The sequence below is a fragment of the Gymnoscopelus microlampas genome (assembly GCF_963454915.1).
Source record: "Gymnoscopelus microlampas genome assembly, chromosome: 21".
Taxonomy (NCBI): domain Eukaryota; kingdom Metazoa; phylum Chordata; class Actinopteri; order Myctophiformes; family Myctophidae; genus Gymnoscopelus; species Gymnoscopelus microlampas.
Genome location: NC_139958.1, coordinates 45,643,721 through 45,665,079, shown reverse-complemented (window position 1 = coordinate 45,665,079; position 21,359 = coordinate 45,643,721). Strand labels below are relative to the sequence as shown.

General features: G+C 40.5%; 2 protein-coding genes across 2 annotated transcripts in view; one reads left to right on the top strand and one right to left on the bottom strand.

Moving 5' to 3' along the window:
- Positions 1-177: 177 nt before the first annotated feature.
- On the bottom strand, positions 178-7,010 carry LOC311037200 (CD209 antigen-like protein D). The gene is made up of 6 exons (XM_084046321.1): positions 6,460-7,010; positions 5,422-5,532; positions 4,215-4,334; positions 3,203-3,339; positions 1,081-1,199; positions 178-345 (listed from the first exon to the last, which is right to left on the bottom strand). Exons 1-6 carry the CDS (start codon positions 6,644-6,646, stop codon positions 189-191), a joined length of 831 nt encoding a protein of 276 aa, XP_083902447.1. The 5' UTR covers positions 6,647-7,010; the 3' UTR covers positions 178-188.
- Positions 7,011-7,945: 935 nt separating this feature from the next.
- arsb (arylsulfatase B) overlaps positions 7,946-21,359 on the top strand; it is a 29,937-nt gene continuing 16,523 nt past the window's right edge. The window contains exons 1-5 of the mRNA XM_084046846.1: positions 7,946-8,178; positions 10,039-10,188; positions 12,040-12,117; positions 19,675-19,861; positions 20,639-20,829. Coding sequence (XP_083902972.1) covers positions 8,131-8,178; positions 10,039-10,188; positions 12,040-12,117; positions 19,675-19,861; positions 20,639-20,829 — 654 coding nt within the window. The 5' untranslated portion in view covers positions 7,946-8,130. The remainder of the gene's footprint in view (positions 8,179-10,038; positions 10,189-12,039; positions 12,118-19,674; positions 19,862-20,638; positions 20,830-21,359) is intronic.

The window sequence follows — 21,359 nt, the reverse complement described above, 5'->3', positions numbered from 1 at the left end:
AATGAGAACCGTTTATTAAAATGTATACATTAAAGAATTTACAAAACATCGTATTAACTTTTCTTTTCTTTAACATTGATTTGCTAGATTAATATAGGGAGATATGTTCAGCCATACTAACACTTTCATAGATATATAGATATAGATATAGAGAGGCACTCTATTCTCTCTCACACATCCAGAATGTTTTAAGGTTTATCAGAGTTCTTTCTCTCTCTCTCACACATCCAGAACGTCTTATCATCACACGGTGAAACATTGTATCCATCCTTATCGTCATGTGAAGCTATAGCACAGCGTCTGTCCATCCCAGATGCTTCCTCCATGTCTGAATCATCCTGGAACCTACAATCGATAAACAACCACTATCTATACTTATAATAATCACATCATCCTGGAAGCTACAGTAGATAAACAACTCATATGTATACAAATAATAAACACATAATAATGATAACTACATTAAAGGTAGAGTAAGTGATATTTTTGGGGTTAAAACAAAACTTTATTTTGTTAAAAGGTTAAAGCACTATTTCCTGATAATCATTGCTATAGAGTGTGTGTTCAGTAACAGGGGTCGCCCTGCCTCTCAAGCTCTTCAATAAACAGAATATACATTTTAAGGTAGGTGGCAAAGCTTCAGCCAATCAGGAGAGAGTACCCATTTATCAGCTTTTATAGTATTCCAGTTCCAATTGTGTCAGCTCATTTCTTTGTGTCATCACTTGTCTAATAATATGTATCCTGTTTGAGTTCTCTATCCTGATTGGATAAAATTGGTATCCTGACCTGAAAATGCATGTTCTGTTTAATAAAGAGCCGGAGAGACATGGAGACTGCTGTTACTGAACAAACACTCTAAGGAATGAGTACTATCAGAATATAGAGCTATAACACTTAATTTAACCAAAGAAAATCACCCTACCCTTAAATAAACAACCATTATATACTGTATATAATATTACTCTCATACTGTAGTCATTATGGTCCCTGAAGACTAATTGAAACTAGTATAACATGGCCATTGATGTATGTTATTATTTAAAATGTTCAACAGTACATAATTGTGTTACATCTTACATGTTATGTTGTGGTGAGAGTGGCGTTCCATCCACCCATTGCCATTCTCCATTGTGATTGGTAGACAGACCAATCCACACTGGTCCCATCTCCTTTGGAATTAGTTTCAGGATGAACTTCTGTTTTCAAAGGACAGGCATCTTAATTTACTCACAAATTATTTTCATATTGAAGACATGAACAGTAAGTGATAACACATGGAATTATGTAGTTACTAAAAAAGAGTGAAGCAAATCAATACAGTATATTTGATATTATTTTAAATGGACACCGTTTTGCACTCTCTTGCCATTCTCTCAAACAAGCTATAATATATCGAGGACATTTCTTTTGGAACAATATATGATTTTAAGATTCTATGTGTTTGTGTTTTTTCCCGTAAAGTAGTTTCAATAGCAGATCTACAAGCTTGTTGATCGGCTATTTTCATTATTTTAAAACGTTTTTATGTTTTTTGGGTCCGCTGTTGCCTTGCTCATCTCTAAATAAATCTATATAATTGTTTTTCACCTGAAGACCGAGTGCCTCAGTATTTATTTCCCTACAGTCTGCCTCACCATTAGCAGAACTTTGGGTTCCTTTGCTTCTATGTATACCATACATAGAAGCAAATGTATGGTATACTATAGGGGGTCCGCCAAATCTTTGTGTGATAGGATTTAGTTTTTTTTACATTAACCACTTGAACCTTAAAATTCCTTTTCTGAGGGGAACATTAGCCGAAAACAGCAGATCTACAAGCTCTCAACGCCTCAAAAAAACTTTAATCTGAAACACAATTTTATACAATATAGAGTAGGGGGTCCCTGTTTCATCTCTCTCTCAGCTAGGGGGTCCTTGGCCTGAAAACGTTGAAGACCCCTGATGTATACCTGTTCCACTGAAGAGCACCTGTTTTGAGCAAAGAGAAAAGAGGAACGGTTTTGGACATACAGTACAAGATTTCCACCCTACAGGTATGATGTGATCTACTGGTGATATACTGGATCACCAGATCATTATTCTGCTGTAAACTGTCGCCGCCGCATTAGGCTACACTACTCGTCAACGTTGTGCAGTAGTTGCATGCAGTAGCAGTAGGCTCTACTCTACATGCAGACAGCTGGATCGAACCGGGCGAAGGCTACAATTCGAGCATCGAGTCGTCGGATAGGCGGTTGTCCAGAACCGCCAGAAAAGGCTCTGGCCCTGGCCAAAATGAGCCAATTGATTGCCATGAAAACCCCAGCCTGAGCTTTATTTGGCTAATTCCCCACATCTGCCATTTGATTACTACTACTTGATTACAGTCCACTTTCCATTCAGTGCAAACTGTGCATTTTCCACTGCACAAGGATGTTCCAGATCTACTGATCCCCCCGATGTGCCCATATATGGGCATGCCCACATATCACATATGGCCATATAATAATAACTTCAGGGATATCCATATATGGACATAAAAGGGACAAGGACAGACAGATATAGAGATCTTCATAATGGGCACAAAAGGGACACAGCAGACAAAAAGACAGACAACTGGTACTCTGACAACGGGTCGGGCAGAGGTAGAAAGTACATTTACTCAAGTACTGTACTTAAAGGGATAGTTCACCCAAAAAATAGGTCACCCCATGGAGACTTGAATTTGTGGATATTTTTTTAGTTTTTGTCGCATTCCTATGCCAATAATTTTTCACCGGTAGGCAGCGGTTCTGGTAAGAGACACAAAGGAGACTTGTTGTGTCTCCTACCGGTACCACTGCCGGTTATTAAATTATTGGCTTAGGAATGCGACAAAAACAAGAAAAAATCAAGTCTCCATGGGGTGACTAATCGATAGAAAAAATGTCATTTCGGGGGTGAACTATCCCTTTAAGTGCAATTTTGAGGTATTTTTTACTTTACTGGAATATTTCCAATTTTCTGTATTTTTACTTCTACTCCACTACATCTTAGAGATAAATATTGCACTTTTACTCCACTACAATTATTTGAAAACTTTAGTTACTAGTTACAGAAATTATTATGTTACAAAAGCCGATCAACAAGCTCACAACGAGTTGTCTGGTTTCCAGGCTAGTTTCCGAGAAGGCCGGTACCCAACGGTGCAAAGGAGAGGGAGAGACCAAGCATAGCTCACCTGTTCCTCGTAGCTGTTAATGACCAGCAGGTGTGAATGATCCTTGTTACACTTTCCTCTGGCTCCCTTCCACTTTTTCATTCTTTTGGAGACACGATAACAACTGTTCCCCAAACACCTCCAGTTTTTGGTGCAAACTGTACATTCAGTTTTACACAAGAAAACAACATGACAACGTGTTATACAGTAACAAAACAACATGACACATTGTGTTATAAAACAACATGCTCAGAAATAGGAACTATAGTCTTTGCTTCAGCATTTAAAAATGTCACGCATACAACACTGGTTCTCAATGTGAGGTCCTGTGACCACCACAGGGTCCAAATGGACCCTTGCAGGTCTATAACTCTCAGAGTTAAATTAGCACTGAGGCTTTTACAGTGTTCCCGGAGATTAAAAAAAAAAAAAAAACGTATCAGGATACTATTGGTTAACATACCAATAGTCAGTGGTGTAAAGTAACTAAGTATATTTACTCAAGTAATATACTTAAGTACAATTTTAGGTACTTTATTAAAGTATTTCTAAATTTCAATACTTTTACTTCCACTCCACTACATCTCAGAGGCAATTATTGTACTTTTACTCCACTACAATTATTTGAAAACTTTAGTTACTAGTTACTTTGCAGATATACATTATTACATTATAAAACATACTGTACATTAACCACTTTAGCCCTATTTTACACCTAGGCTATTTGAAAATAAAAGATCTACAAGCTCACAACGCATCGCGATGCGACACATTGTGAGCTTGTAGATCGGCTATTTTCAAATGACCGAAATGTATATAGGGTTGAAGTGGTTAATGTAGGTTTTGTGATAATAATATAAATCTGCAAAGTAACTAGTAACTAAAGCTGTAAAATAATCTGAGATATAGTGGAGTAGAAGTAAAAGTATACTCAAGTAAAGTAAAAAATATGTCAACATTGTACTTAAGTAAATGTACTTAGTTACTTTCCACCACTGGTAGTGGGAAAAGAACAACATAGTATTTTACTTACCAAACACGTCGTGTAACTCCTCCATTTCTTTGCTGAGGTTGTAGTTTGTAGCATTTAAACGTTCTCGGTCCTTCTTCAAGTTGATCATTTCTGCTCGCAGATGATTTCTGTCTTTATTGACTGTCATAGAATATGAATAATAAACACATTATGACTGTCATAGAATATGAACAATAACACATTATGAGTTCTGTCTTCATTGACTGTCATAGAATATGAATATTAACGCATTGTCATCTCATCTACTGTACCTACTGTACCCATTCATTCATTCAAAACATAATGTATAACAATAAATAAAACCATCAGTAACGCTTACATTGTACAGTGTATCCTATGATCACAGTCAGCTGTGTGTGTATGTGTGTGTGTGTGTGTGTGTGTGTGTGTGTGTGTGTGTGTGTGTGTGTGTGTGTGTGTGTGTGTGCGTGCGTGCGTGCGTGCGTGCGTGCGTGTGTGTGTGTATGTGCGTTAACACTCACATTGCACAGTGTATCCTATGATCACAGTCAGCTGTGTGTGTGTGTGTGTGTGTGTGTGTGTGTGCGTGCGTGCGTGCGTGCGTGCGTGCGTGTGTGTGTATGTGCGTTAACACTCACATTGCACAGTGTATCCTATGATCACAGTCAGCTGTGTGTATGTATGTGTGTGTGTGTGTGTGTGTGTGTGTGTGTGTGTGTGTGTGTGTGTGTGTGTGTGCGTCAACACTCACATTGCACAATGTATCCTATGATCACAGTCAGCTGTGTGTGTGTGTGTGCGTGCGTGCGTGCGTGCGTGCGTGCGTGCGTGCGTGCGTGCGTGCGTGCGTGCGTGCGAGCGAGCGTGCGTGCGTGCGTGCGTGCGTGCGTCAGTGGCGGCCTTTCCTATGTTTCACCCGTTTCAATTGAAACGGGCCCCCAACCTCAGGGGGCCCCCCCAAATTTTTTTTTTTTTTTTTTTTTTTTTTTTATATTTTTTTTTACTCGCATCCCAGTCCGGGGCCCGCCTGTGGCTGGCCGACGTCCAAGAATTTCATACAAGAAGATGATGTAGATCTGATTGAATCAGGGCTCAGCTCAAGTGAATCATGTGAGTGAGTTGTTTTAGCTGTCTGTCCATGGTGGAAGTGCAGATAGCCTAATTAATTTAGTTCGAAAATGCATCATTATGTGTGTGTGCGTACGTGCGTGCGTGCGTGCGTGCGTGCGTGCGCGTTAACACTCACATTGCACAGTGTATCCTATGATCCCAGTCAGCAGTAGAAAACACATCAGGCCTAAACACGCTGCAGCTCTGAAGGAAGCAGTGTGTTCCACACGGACAGGAACTGAGGGCACTTCATAGTAAAACAATACGTTAACGTCAGACAAATCCACGCCTCTGCTTTTGTCATCCACCTCTGGTCAATTAATGTTTATATCCGGTGGGGATATGTGTTATGCCTGCCTCTGCTAAGACTGAATTCATATCATTATAATATCAAAAGTAAAATAATATGTACATTGACACGATACAAACTATAGGATGCCAGGTCAACAAATGAACCTGGCATCTGTCTAAATAACATGCTATCTAAATTACATTTTAATCTTTGCAGGCTAGGGCAAGTGCTGCGGGCTAAACACTAAGACAGGGGTCTTCAACGTTTTCAGGCCAAGGACCCCCTAGCTGAGAGAGAGATGAAGCAGGGACCCCCTCTATATTGTATAAAATTGTGTTTCAGATTAAACTTTTTTGTTTACTTGGTCTGCTCTTTTTTCCCTCTACACCTATACCTCTTTGCCAAAAATAGCCGATCTACAAGCTCACAACGCGAGGCGTTGTGAGCTTGTAGATCTGCTATTGGTAAAGTTCTCCTTAGAATAGGGATGCTAGGGTTCAAGTGGTTAAGGTAAAAAAATCACACAGATTTGGCAGACCCCCTGTAGTAACTCTGAGGACCCCCTAGGGGTCCCGGACCCCCTGTTGAAGACCCCTGCACTAAGTTGATAGTGTATCCTCTTGTACTGTATGTCGTCTCTGTCGGGTAGAAACCTCATGTGTCCAAAACAGTTACTTTATAGGATTAAAATAAAAAAATAGCAGATCGACAAGCTCAAAAAGCATCGCTTTACGCCGCGTTGTGAGCTTGTAGATCTGCTATTTTTTATACTTTAACTTTTGTAGAAGTAAAAGTACAGAAAATTGGAAATACTCCAGTAAAGTAAAAAATACCTCTAAATGAGTACATGTACTTAAGTCACTTTACACCACTGATTCCTACCTGGCAGCTGACTCCTCACAGTGTCCTGCGTGTTGTTTGAAGTGCTCTGTACCACCCAGGGGTTTTCATATATGGTCAGATTGTCCTGAGACACGTAGATGCTCACTATCTTCTCCACCCTCTTGTCTAGGTCAAGGTGGAACTGCTCTGTGGCGACATCTTGCTCGGCGTGAGGAGGTTCAGACATCGTTTGGTTTTGTTCAGCTACAAAAACGTCCTGTAATTGACTTTAGTTCTCTGCCTCTCCTCAACCCTGGACCACGTGTCTCTGGTCTGTTGTACTGAAATCTATGTGTTTGTAGTAGAATAACCTCTTCTCTGGTCTGTTTTACTGATATCTACTGTGTTTGTAGTAGAATAACCTCTTCTCTGGTCTGTTTTACTGAAATCTACTCTGTTTGTAGTAGAATAACCTCTTCTCTGGTCTGTTTTACTGAAATCGACTGTGTTTGTAGTAGGATAACCTCTTCTCTGGTCTGTTTTACTGAAAGCTACTGTCTTTGGTAGAATAACCTCTTCTCTGGTCTGTTTTACTGTGTTTCTAGTAGAGATATCTGATCTAGCTGTTCTACTGCAACACTACTTACTGTGTTTGTAGAAGAGAAAGGGAACAAGTCACCTGCTGAACACACAAACAGGGAAGTATAGATGTAGATGTGTACGCTATAGAGGAAGTTAAATGATGCAGGTGAACTGTTGGTTTTCACCTGAATAGCATCTGAACATACTGTAGTCACAACAAATAGCATTTTCCACATTTTCTTTCTCACACATTGTGATGGTTTTTGCTTCATTTTTCCATTTGGTTACATTTATTATTATTATTATTATTATTATTATTATTACCCTTATTATTATTATCATTATTATTATTATTATTATTATTATTATTATGTGTCAGTATTGTTCTGGCTGGATGTGATATTGTCCCCAATGCAACAGGAGCTGGTGCACTAGCAACTCACCACCACAAGAAGGCAGCAGTCTACTAAACATCAGAATGTGTCTGCTTGTATTATACTATATGTTAGATATCTTGTTCATATGCTATATATCCTGGGCTGGTTTTAAATGAGTGCAATAGTGATGAGATTCTAGATATGTGAGAATATAGAATCTATGATATAGATCATATTAATATTAATACAAATAATAAATAGCAGATTGATACAGATGTTCAAATTTTCCATTTCATTTGAATTATGGCATCTATTCACTTCCATAGAGGTGGGAAGTAACAAAGACAAAGTACACTTACTTAATATTATTATTATTATTATTATTATTGTTCTCTATCTGTCTGTCTGTCTGTCTGTCTGTCTGTCTGTCTGTCTGTCTGTCTACTGTTATTTAGCCTTCTATTTATTTACTGTCGCATTTTGTGCATTTGTGGCCTATGGGGGGATCCGTACATTCACGTGACCCAGCAGCAGTGCCTTCTGATTGGCTGTTGTACTTATCACCAATGTTTTGTTTTCAACCAGGAAGAAGCAGTGGTATGTGTATCAGTTAAATATGAGCTGAACTAATGTTTTCTTGATGAGGACACACACAGTATCTAGAGCAGATATGAGCTCTGAAGGTGTATTTTGTTTTGTTTTACTTCAGCTGCTCAGAGAACAAGTTCAACTGAACTGACTTCCTACTTGATCTAAAAGTAGATTTATTTTTATGTTCAATATGTTTTCATACTTTCAACCTGCTTCAGTTGTACTGTTGGTGAGTACATTTACTCAAATACTGTTCTTACAAGTAAAATGTTGAGGTATTTTTACTTTATTGGAGTATTTACAGTTTTCAGTACTTTTACTTCTACTCCCTATAGCTGTAGAATTACAACCCTCGTAGACGTATTTATGATTCTGACGTTTTCAATATACGAGAGTTGTAGGGTTCACGCCCCATGGACACATGGACTTTCTGCATTATGCCCCGTAGACACTCCAAACATGTACACATTGAAAATAAAGGTGCTTACCCCAAAGCCCCAAATGTTAACTCTCGCTACGGGGTAGTAGTTTAATGTAATAATCCATATATTTCAATAAAGAAGTGTTTTAATGCCATGTTTTCACCCTCGTTTACTTCCTGTTTACATTGAGTGTCATTCCGGGTTTCACCAGATGGGCGCGTCACTACCGCCCATTGGGGAATTCCGACAGAATCGGCCACAGACGGCATTAAAACACTTCTTTATTGAAATATATGGATTATTACTTTAAACTACTACCCCGTAGCGAGAGTTAACATTTGGAGCATGGGGTTAAGCACCTTTATTTTCAATTTGTACATGTTTGGAGTGTCTACGGGGTATAGTGCTGAAAGTCCCTGTGTCCATGGGGGGTGAACCCTACAACTCTCGTAGATTGAAGACGTCAGAATCATATATACGTCTACGAGAGTTGTATTCCACAGCTAGTGTTTTGTTGTAGGGGATTATCTGGCACTAGCCATGGTTCACATCATGGAATGACAGTCATGTTTCAGGGCTAATCTGGCACATGTATCTGTTATGAAAGAGACATTGTATCATGAGTGAAACGGCTATCCACCTGTTTCCTAGGCTTTTCACTGTGTTCCACTTCCTGTCTTTTGATCCAATGAAATCCAATGAAACCGGTCAGATCATATGACGACTAATGATATCCAATGAAATCCGACAGGAAGTGGAAAACACACAGCCAAGAAACAGGTGGATAGGGCATCGCAGTTGCGGCCACTTCCGGGTTCCACTGCAAAATACTCAATGCATTTTTCCCATTGACATTTCCAAAAATATTTATATAAATTAATTTAAGCCTAGAATCAAGCCATCCAGGGTCCTGGTGAATCATGACCATTAAACATTTTTTTCTGTGATTTATTTTATTTTATATTTAATTATATGATATACTATATTTAATAAATACCCTTTGTTTTGCCGTTTTCAAAAAAGTTTTTTTCACAGAATCAAACGTTTTATGGTCATGATTCACCAGGACCCTGGATAGCTTGATTCTAGGCTTACATTAATTGCTATAAATATTTTTGGAAATGTCAATGGGAAAAATGCATTGAGTATTTTGCAGTGGAACCAGGAAGTGGGCGGGAACTGCGATGCCCTTAAACCTACGTAGGCCTACATCTAAATTAGTTGCCATATTTACATTTCCTTATAAATTACAAATTCCTTACATTACAAATCCTTAAGCTATATATTTCTGGGATGTATTGTAGCTGAAACTAAACAAGATATTCCTCTACACTTATTTAGTGAGAGTGTATTGTAGGCCTACATATTTCTTATGTTTCATACCAGTAACCTGTAAGCTGATCGTATGACTTTCTGTATAGTAGTGTGTATCTGTCTGTATCTTATATGTCATCATGATTTGTGTGCATGGGAACTCATTTTAAAACAGGCTTAGTGCTTTTATGAGTTTTAGAACTTGTATTGTGAATTGTACTTCCATGTACTGTTTCTCATGTCTTACTAAATAAAGTACATCAATCAATCAGCATTGCTACTCCTGCTGAGAACATCTCAATGCAGTATTGATACTTTTACTTAAGTAAAACATTTGAGTACTTTTTACACAGTGTGTGTGGAGGTTGTCTCTGTGCGGCGGACTCACGCTGACTCCTCAGCCCAACATAGTGTTCATCCTGGCGGATGATCTGGGCTGGAACGACGTGGGATTCCACCAGTCTGAGATCAATACTCCACACCTGGACTCACTCTCTGACAAGGTACACAAAAGTACTTTTACTTGTACTGAGAATGTACTTATAGTTACTTTAGGATGACAGGATTATTACACCAGTCTGAAATGAATACCCCACACACCTGGACTCACACTGTCAGAAAATAGCCCCTTTCGGGACCCTGTTTACCTTTTTTTTGTATTTGGGAAGGCGGTATCCAGGGTCCCTTGACAGTCAAACCACTCTCCCATGTACTCAGTGATGAGTTTTGGATTTTTGAGCTAGGGGGGGCTCTATTTTATGACGTCACACGCATGTGCACATAGCCGATCAGCTCTGTGCTAGTTGACTTGAAATACATGTATTATTCAACATGTGATTTTTAATGTAATTATATTTCTTATTATTTAGTTGCATTGTTAATTTGTTCTTTTTATCTTTGTTTGAATTAATTAATTATTTATTATATTTTCCTTTTAGTTTTATATAAAAGCCCTTTACATAGATTCACCCACACATAATTACTTAAACTAATCAGACAACTTGTCTTTACTTTAATTACTTTTTTTTAAAGACTTACATTGCTTTCAAAACAGTGGCTTTAAAACAAGTAAAAATAAATAATACACTTTTGCTACTAAGTGTTTCCACTTAGTAGAGTAGGCTTCCTTCTAGTCTGGGAGGGTTAGCGTCGGAGCTTGGACAGCAGGGGCGCGGCCACTGCGTTGTGATTCAAATCAACAGCCAATGAAGAAAAGGGGGCGGGATCCACATGCAGTGGGTGATGCATCTAAATAGGATCGACGGGAAGCAATTTCCCCTTGAGAAATTTCGGCCGCCATTGTTGTGTACTGCTGTTTGCCTCTCGTCGGACTTTTTAGACGAGTTGCACAGCTCTCAGACCGGTAAGAGGCGTGTCCGCTCAGATTCAGAGCGTGACGTACATCCCGCCCACAAATACCAGGGCTGTGGCCCAGAAGTTCCTCGCCAGAGCTGGCGAAAACTTCTGGGAACTCAGATTAGCTTCCTTCCAACTCCATAAAACCGTCTTTGTTTTGGTGAGTAGCAAAAGCGTATTTTTTATTTCTACTACAGATGAGAGGCTGCGCTACCACGGTGCGAGGGGAAAGAATGGAAAGTACCATAGCGTTAAGGAGAACTCCTTCTAACGCTATGGACCAGAGCTAGACAGGGATAACTTTCACACTCTGCAGTGAGTGACACATTCATTTCAAGTCCATCGCTTTTTTCGAGTAGCCTAATGTTATGCAAAGCAGCCTAGTTGAGGCTATTGTTTAAGGTGTTAAAGACCGCCGCTGACGGTGCGTGCTCGCGCGTGCATGTGGAGCACCCAGCCCCAGAGCTAAGGGGGCGCCGCCCATGTGAGCGCCCCCTACAGCTCATCCCTGCATGTACTCGCTGGTACCACTGTCTGGTCCCAGACAAATACAACGTTGCTTAAGTGTTGCAGAGATTTTTCAAAGATACCATCAAATGCAGAGTAGGCGGAAACATAGGTTAATCGGCACTGATCGGCGTTGCCATTAAACATTTTTAATCATTTTTTAAAACTTTAGCTTCTCTTCCCCACTTCCCATGTGCCGCCTCCGTGCGTTGTGATTGGCTAGCTGCACGTCCTACGTTACTGCCTTGGCCGAGCTCGTTCATGCTTTAGTTTAATGTATGTTTCTTAATAGCCAATCACAACGTTGTAAAACCAGTGGTTCTCAAACATACAAGATTTATGTTTAAAAAACATTCCATATTTTTCCACTTTTCTTTTTTCAAAGTTTTGAAAATCTTTTGGGCTTGTTTTCAGAGAGCACTAGTTGCTTATTTCTCTAGCAAAATCTGGCAACACTGATTGTGATGACGACCTTGCTCTCCTCTCAACAGGGGGTCCGACTGGAGAACTACTATGTTCAACCACTGTGTACCCCCTCCAGAAACCAACTGATGACTGGAAGATACCAGGTAATTCATTCAGCTTCATTACTAGTTTATTACTACAACAACAACATAACGATGTTAAGTGCACCACCCCTGTATATACAATTTTTTCACCCACGGACGCACCCCTGAATTACAAAAAATCCGAATGAAATCATTCCAATCAGAGATCCCAACCCAACATAGATGCTAAATAAAAGTAATCCTCGTTTACATGCCTCAAGGCATTTCATCTGAATGTAACTTTTGACACGGCCTGTTCGTTCTGTCGATTTCCAAACCAGAGACCAACCAACCAGAGAGAATAAGTGTTTTTACATGCTGATATGTTCGTGTTGATATGAATATCAAAATGTTTTAAACCACCCCTCTAAACCCGAATGAACATTCCTTCTGATCAGACCGGATCACAATATTCTCTTCCAATTGACGTGTTTATATGATGCATTCTCATCCTGATTGAGCTGTCTTTCTGATTATAAGAGGAATATTAGAAATATGTCATGGGGAAAATCCATTAGAACCGATTGAAAATATAACGTTATACTCGACACACAGACGATTTTAAAATAATGTCATAAGTGACATTGGTAAATTCCAATATTATCAAAGTATTATGTGGCATCCCTGGACTTGCATCACGGCACGCACTTTGAGAAAAGCTTGTAGCGGCAATAGCAACATTAAAAGCACCAAACACCCCTACATAGTGAATATAGGTGAACAATGAAATATACAAATAGGTAACTGACAACTCTAAATAACTAAATATTATTCAAGATCGAAGATCAAAACCTAGGGTGAACTGAAGGCCAAACGAATCAACTAAAATCAACTAAGCTACTTGTCCCCACTGTCTGCTCGAGCAGAGTGAGGCTTCATAGGTGAGGACTCCGGATCACAGCTACTAATGGCATGGCTGACAAAGAAACACATATTTCACGTGGTTAAAAAACCCCTCCGGTAGGCGTTGTTCACGCCTTGCTCAACAGTTAAAAGCTCACTATCTGTAAGCTGAGGCTGTGCTGAGGGCAAAAAAGGTTATTACACATTATTAGAAAGATGCCCCATAACTCGTTAACGTTCAATGCATCTGTTCTCTTTTGGGAAGTCAAAGTTAAAATTCATCTTTTGTCAAGCTGTTGCATTGACAGAAGAGATAAGGGCTTTGTAGCGTTTCCCTGTTTTCAACACAACATGAGTGTGCTTTTTTAAATCCATTTTTTGGGGCCTTCTATGCCTTTATTGATGGTGAAGTGAAGTAAACAGGAAACGGGGAGAGAGAGAGATGGGGAGTGACACGCAGCAAAGGCCGTCGGGATCGGGACTCGAACCCGCGACACACTGTCAGGCTACATTGGAGCCTAGGTGCCATTTTTGTAACGTGGCCCACAGGTTCAGCTATTTGAGTATCCCTCCTGTAGTATGATCACGTAAGGGCATTATTTTACAAAAAACACAAAAGTTCAAATGAGATAGGAGGTTTCTGACCGACAGCAACGATGGAACAGGGGGGACTAAAAGCACACAAAAACACATATTTCACAACACATTGACTGCCAGAGTTATTCATAATGTACTCACCCACTGGCAGCATTTTTTATAGAAAAAATGTGAATTACTTGTCCGTTTATTTTTTAACATTGAAGTGAATGTTTTTTTTATTTTTATTATTTTATATCTCCCAATTCGTTGTGAATAACGAAAATAAATGAATACCCAAAAATTAGAGAAACATTTTAGAAATTCGAGGAAAAAAAAAAGCAAAAAAAAGGGGAGAATTCTCCCCTTTGGCGGTTAACACCCATTGACTGAAAAGGGGAGAATTCTCCCCTTTGGCAGTAGACCTGTTAAAAACCAGTGGTGGAAGTACATTTACTCAAGTACTGTATTTCAGTACAATTTTGAGGGATTTTTACTGTACTGGATTATTTCCAATTATCAGTACTTCTACTTCTACTCCATTACATCTCAGAGACAAATATTGTACTTTTTTACTCCACTAAAATTATTTAAAAACTTTAGTTACTAGTTACTCTGTAGATTTAGATTATTGTTACAAAACATGCATTAACCATTTCAGCTCTACATACATTTCAGTGAAGTGAAGTAGACAGGAAACGGGCAGAGAGATATGGGGAGTGACACGCAACAAAGGCCGTAGGGATCGGGACTCGAACCTGTGACGCGCTGTCAGGCTACATTGGAGCCTAGGTGCCCGCCCCGCTAGGCCAGCGGCCCGGGCTGTGAGTGTGCATTTTAAAGGTGGCGCTAAGCGACGCGTTCTGAGCTTGTAGGTCTGCTGCTTTTGCTGTTTTTGAATTTGAATCCTGAAAATCCTGTTTTGGACATATGAGGTTTCCACTCCAACAGAGAAGATATGATGTTAACGTTCTAACCATCATGTACATACCTGCTTTCAGTTACACTATCTGTATGTATATCAGTGGTGGAAAAAGTACTCACATTTTTTACTTAAGTAAAATAATAATACTGCAGCTCTAGTAATCATTGCTATAGATTAGCGGTTCTCAAGTGTTTTTAATGTCAAGGACCCCTGTAACTCAGAGTTACAGACCTGTAAGGGTCCATTTGAAACCCCCTTAAGACACCATGAGGGTCCCTGGACCCCACTTTGAGAACCACTGCTATAAAGTGTTCAGTAACAGGGGTCTCTTTGAGTTTTGTTGCGCTTTTTAAAGATATTTGTGGTGCTGTTTTCTTGCCTTTTATTGATAGTATGTATTGTAGACAGACAGGAAACGGGGAGAGAGAGATGGGGGGTGACACGCAGCAAAGGCCGTCGGGATGGGGATTCGAACCGCGACACACTGTCAGGCATTAGAGCCTATGGTATGTGCCCTGACCGCTAGACCAGCGGGCCCCCCAGTATTAATTATGACAGCAAATTGTGATGTAGTTTTAGTCATAGTCTTTTGAATAACATTCCATTTAGTTTTAGTCATATTTTAGTCATGTGAACGGTTGAAAGGTTTAGTTGACTCAATATCATAAGATTTTAGTTGACTAAATCTACAGTTGATTTAGTCGACTAAAATGTATGTCCTGGCAGGCCTTGATGGCGTCGTAATGCCTGGTTTATTCTTAGCTGCATGCCGAAAATAGCCGAAAAAAGCTCACAACGTGTCGCAGCGCGGTGCGTTGTGAGCTTGTAGAGATTGATGTGAGCTTGTAGATTTTCGGAGCGCGCCACCCGCAACCCAACCAAGCATACAATGACTTGTCTTAGTTCTACTGGATCTCTTCTCCACTAGTCCCTCCCTGACATTTTAGTTTAGTTTTTTATTTGTTTAAATTGTCAGTATATTTAGTCGGTGGTTCTCAACCTTTTTAGGCCGCGACCCCCCAAAATAATCATATTTGAACTGGGAACCCCCACCCCGACAAGCACTTAGAATTGTAGGAGTTGAGATATTACATTTAGTTTGACTCCCACAGATAAATATTGTGAAAATAGCCGATCTGCAAGCTCACAAGCTCACTGCCACCAAGGTATGGAATAGTCTAACCCCATCCCTCAAAAAAATGCAGTTCGCTGGGCTCATTCAAAACAGCCCTAAAAGCTCATCTTTCTGGAGGCCAAAAGAGGAGCTAGTACCAGTTCCCCTGTAGACAGACGACCCCCCTCCCCTTTTTTTGTATATATTTTTAATTTTTCATGCTTTTTTTTTGTACATAGTGGTATTTTTTCTCTGTATTTTTATGTTGATTTTTGAACTGTTTGGTTGCTACAATATATGTCTATGAAATGAATTCAAGGACCCCAACGGAAACAAGTGCGCAAGAACTTTTTTGGTCGGACCTTTTAGACAAAAGTATTATAAATGTAACTGTGTTGTTTTATGTAACCCAGGTTTCAAAAGGTTTGTGTCACTGCTGTCTGTGTGTCACTGACAGAGAGACACAGTCACACACACACTCAGTCTCACTCAATCAATCAGTCGGTCACACCAGTACTTGCAATTGCCAATCATTGCAATCACAGCCACACCCTATAAAGCAGAGGCAGTCTGCAGTAGCAGAGTGAGGTGCACACCACTCTGAGGCTGCTGCAGGTCTGTACTCACATTTCCAAACTTGTTACATTTGATCAATTGACTAAAAACACTTATTGTGGCTTTTAGACTTCCACCCAAACTGATCCAAACCTGACTGCTGGCACAACCTGCTGGCTGTGAATGCATGAATCTGATTGAATTGGTGAGTGATGAGGTTCAAATGTTTGTTTTGTTTTATTTGAAATGTTTGTTCTAATGTGATTGTTTTTGGTTGGAATGTAATTATTTTGAAAGTTATGCAATGCTTGTAGATAAACAGTTTTTTTTTAGTTAATCTGTGATCTTGTAGATCTGCTTTTGATTATTTGATATTAATTTGGCCTTTTGTATGAATCCAGGTTTCTTTTCTTGATAAGAAAAAGGATCATGATGGCGAGCCAACTAACCCGAACCCAACTTTAATGAAGTTTGTCCGACCAGGAGGGTAGGACAAACTGTCAAAAGAGGTGGCATTCCTGTAGTAGTAGATAAACATCTTCTAAATCAATTCTGTAGAGGATGCTGGGATAATGCCCTTCTCTCAGAGCTTCAACTGAAACACAAGAAGGCGGATCCTGCAGCAGAGTGGCCGTGTTGCTCCTCTCCTGCCGCAGCTGAGCAGCAGCATCTCCCCTGAGGACCTTCACTTCTTCAAACAGTGGGCAGATCTCACCACGAAGAGCCTCCAACGCCCCTTTTCTTGTTGGCCAGCTCGGCAGAACGGCATTGGACGCGACCACTCAGGGTGCCGTCCAGTGAGGCAGAACCCAGGTGCAGGTTGCTGCTCAGCGTTCTCAGCTGCTCGTTGAAGAGTTCTGTCCCCCTGAGTTCTTCCGACAGCTCCGTGTCAGTCAGGACTCTCCAGAGATTCAAGTTCTTCAAAACTTTGGGCACTTTCTGGAGGTAGAAGTGCCTCTTATCCAGCACCTCAGTCAGCCGGTGTTGCCACAGATCCGGGAGGTTCCCATCTGTCACAGAGAACGAGGTGGCCTGGGCCCTACACATCAGAACATCCTGCAGCCGCTTCTCCTCAAACATGTCCAAGTCTATCTGGACCAAGTCCTTAAATACCCGCTTGAAGTCCTGGGCATATGATTTTAGCAGCACCCGCTTCTTGTGCATGATAGTAATAACATTCCGAGTTAGAATAGTGGAGGCCTCCTTTGTGGGCTTATGAAGAGATACAAATTTGTTGATTCAGGAAAAGCTGCACTTTTTTTGGCCTCCTGCAGGGACTGGATAGGGTAACTTGAACAAATGTCCATGAAAACATGGAATTCGTGGAGATCGTTCTGAAGCTGCTCAACAGAACCGTGCTTCTGGCTATATTATCTCTCAGGAGAGTGATCATTTCATTTGCTTCGTCAAGTGAATTCGAAGACAACATCTTATCGATCTTCACAATGATTCTGATTCATAGACATATGTTGACCAAGGCTGAAGAAGGTTTGTTCACTCAGGCGTTCAAGTAGACGCAGAGAAGAGCCTAAAAGGTTTCAATGGGTGCAATACGTTAGTCCGACAGCGCATTCCTCCGACAGCGCAGTGCTCCGACATTAAACAGTAAACCCGAACCAAACCCGCACCCTAACCCTAACCGCACGCGGATGCCACATAGTCGGAGAAAAGGTCTGTCGGATTAACGCATGCCTCCCGTTTCAATACTCTAAGTTGGGCAACCCTTTGATTAATGTTGTACAATATTTATTTCAAAGTTTATCTCCAGCATACACTGATGCTTTAAGTGAGAAGGGTGTGCCTAAGTCCTTTCCCAAACCACAAATCCATGTAATGTAACATGCAACGGGACATGCATGGATTTAGGGGGGAGGATGTAACCCAGGTTTCAAAAGGTTTTCAAAAGGTTTGTGTCACTGCTGTCTGTGTGTCACTGACAGAGAGACACACACACACACACACTCAGTCTCACTCAATCAGTCAGTCACACCAGTGCTTGCAATTGCCAATCATTGCAATCACAGCCACACCCTATAAAGCAGAGGCAGTCTGCAGTAGCAGAGTGGGTGCATCCACACATCTCCGTCATCGCCGGAAGTCCCATCCACTCCCATGTTAAGTTAACAACCGGAAGTACCGTTCCGTTTTTTTTTTTAACATGGGAGTGGACGGGGCTACCGTCACGTAGCGTACCGTTGCACGCTAGCGTACGGACATGTGTGGATTTACCCAGTGAGGTGCACACCACTCTGAGGCTGCTGCAGGTCTGTACTCACATTTCCAAACACTACTCACATTTCCAAACTTGTTACATTTGATCAATTGACTAAAAACACTTATTGTGGCTTTTAGACTTCCACCCAAAATGATCCAAACCTAGCTGCTGGCACAACCTGCTGGCTGTGACTGCATGAATCTGATTGGATTGGTGAGTGATGAGGTTCAAATGTTTGTTTTGTTTTATTTGAAATGTTTGTTCTAATTTGATGTTTTTGGTTGGAATGTAATTATTTTGAAAGTTATGCAATGCTTGTAGATAAGCTGTTTTTTAGTTAATCTGTGATCTTGTAGATCTGCTTTTGGTTATTTGATATTAATTTGGCCTTTGTATGAATCCAGGCCAGGTTTCATTTCTTGATAAGAAAAAGGATCATGATGTCGAGCCAACTAACCCGAACCCAACTTTAATGAAGTTTGTCCTACCAGGAGGGTAGGCCAAAGAGCAGCAGCCACACATTCATTTCCCCTCAAGTAACATTACACACTATACTGCCCTCACACTGCCACTTACTTCCCTCTGACTATTGACAATACCCTGACCATTGACAAATACCTACCTGCTTAAGGACTCTGTTGGACTTGGATACTTTGATACCTTGATGAAAGTTATATCGAACTGTTGTATGTTTTGTTTTATTTTTATTTTGATCAATACACAGTTTATTTTGCTTCAATCATGTATCCTGCCTATTTAATTTAATGTTGCCATCAATCTAATTTATTCCTCCACTTTTCACCTACCTCTGTCTGCAGTAAACTGGTCCTATAGCTTTGCCCACTCTAAGCATATGCTACATTTACATTCTTTTGCCTAATAAAATGTTCAATCAATCAACAACGCCTTGCAACGCGAGACATTGTGAGCTTGTAGATCGGCTATTTTCACAATCTTTGCCTCTTTCTTATATTATATGAAAAATGTTGACAGTTTTTATAGTATAGTTTGTTTATTACTTTTTGCAGTAATCTTTTTTTGAGCGGTGTAGCCGCTCCTATAAGTGGGGTTTAAATAACACCGCTCACTACACTGGGTGTGATTTTTCAATTTCTTTTCATTTTCTTTTTTTGGTATTAAAAAGTCCTTGTCACTTCACTGTCATCTTGGGACCCCCTCAAATTCATGTTGAGAACCACTGTATGTACAGTAGTCATAGTTTTAGTCTTAGTTAGCTTAGTTTTTATGTAGCTTTTATTTCGTTTTCGTCGGTGGAGAAAAGGTAAGTCGACGCAAATGTTACGACTAAAATGAACACTGTTTTTTTTTTGCTCCCCATGGCACACACAGATCCACACTGGCATGCAGCACCAGATCATCTGGCCGTGCCAGCCGTACTGCGTGCCAACGGACGAGGTCCTGCTGCCACAGCTCCTGAAGCGGGCCGGCTACGCCACGCACATGGTGGGCAAATGGCACCTGGGCATGTACAAGAAAGACTGCCTGCCCACCCGACGCGGGTTCGACTCCTATTTCGGTCGGTACCGTGATGTCATCGCTGTAGTTCAGACACGATCAGTGGTGGAAAAAGGGACTTGAATGTTTTACTTAAGTACAAGTATCAATGCTGCAATGTAGAAGTGCTCTGTTAACAAGTAAGAGTCTGGTGTTCAAAATGTACTTGAGGAAAAGTACAAAAGTATTGTTATGAAAATGTACTTAAAGGGGAAGACCACTCATTTTCAACATTAAACTATGTCTTTAATACACCTTAGAGCTGTTGTGTGGAAATAAGAAAAAAGTCCCCCCCCCCTTCTATTTTGCCTAGAAAAGGATAATTGATTGAGGTCAAGTGATCAGTGACATACGCACGGTGTACTTTTGGCCAAAAGTACTGAGGGGGCGGAGCCAATTTTCAGATAGCCTATGTATAAAATGGGGCTAAAGTGGTTAATATAATAATTTATATCTGCAAAGTAACTAGTAACTCAAGTTTTCAAATAATTGTAGTGGAGTAAAAGTACAATATTTGCCTCTGAGAGGCAAATATTGTACTTAACTCATTGAGTGCCACAATCCGTACTTTTAAGTACGGATCAGTACTTTTAAGTACAGTACTTGAGCAAATGTACTTAGTTACTTCACACCACTGGAGGAAACCATGCAAGGCACCAACCTGCTCATCGGTAGTTGTTGGGGTTTCAGTGTCTTGCTCAAGGACACTTCAACACTCACTCAGAGGGAGACGAGAATTGAACCGGGAACCATTCCGGTTAAATTTTGACGTTTTCTCTCTGGTGTCTTCTCCTCTCAGGCTACTTGACGGGCAGTGAGGATTACTTCAGTCACGTGCGCTGCAGTCCCATCGTTTCTGCGAACGTGACACGCTGTGCTCTGGACCTCCGAGACGGAGAACAGGTGGCTGATGGGTACAAGGGAGTCTATTCCACTGAACTGTTCACTGACAGAGTCATCAATGTCATCCACAAACACGACCAGAAGAAGGTAACGCGCGCACACACACACACACACACACACACACACACACACACACACACACACACACACACACACACACACACACACACACACACACACACACACACACACACACACACACACACACACACACACACACACACACACACACACAGTGGTGTAAAGTAACTAAGTACATTTACTCAAGTACTGTATTCAAGTACAAGTTAGAGTATTTTTACTTTACTGGAGTGTTTTCAGTACTTTCACTTCTACTCCACTACATCTCAGAGGCAAATATTATACTTTTACTCCACTACAGGTAATTGAACACTTTAGTTACTTTCTAGATTTTGATTATTATTTCAAAACATCCATTGACAACTTCAGCTCTGTATACATTTCGGCCATTTGAAAATAGCCGATCTACAATTTTCGGAGTGTGACTGACACCCACACGCAGCCAAGCATACGCATTACATTGTCAATATATTTAGTCATAGTTTTAGTCATCATAGCTGTGGTTTTCGTCAGTGGAAAAAGTCTACGAAATGATG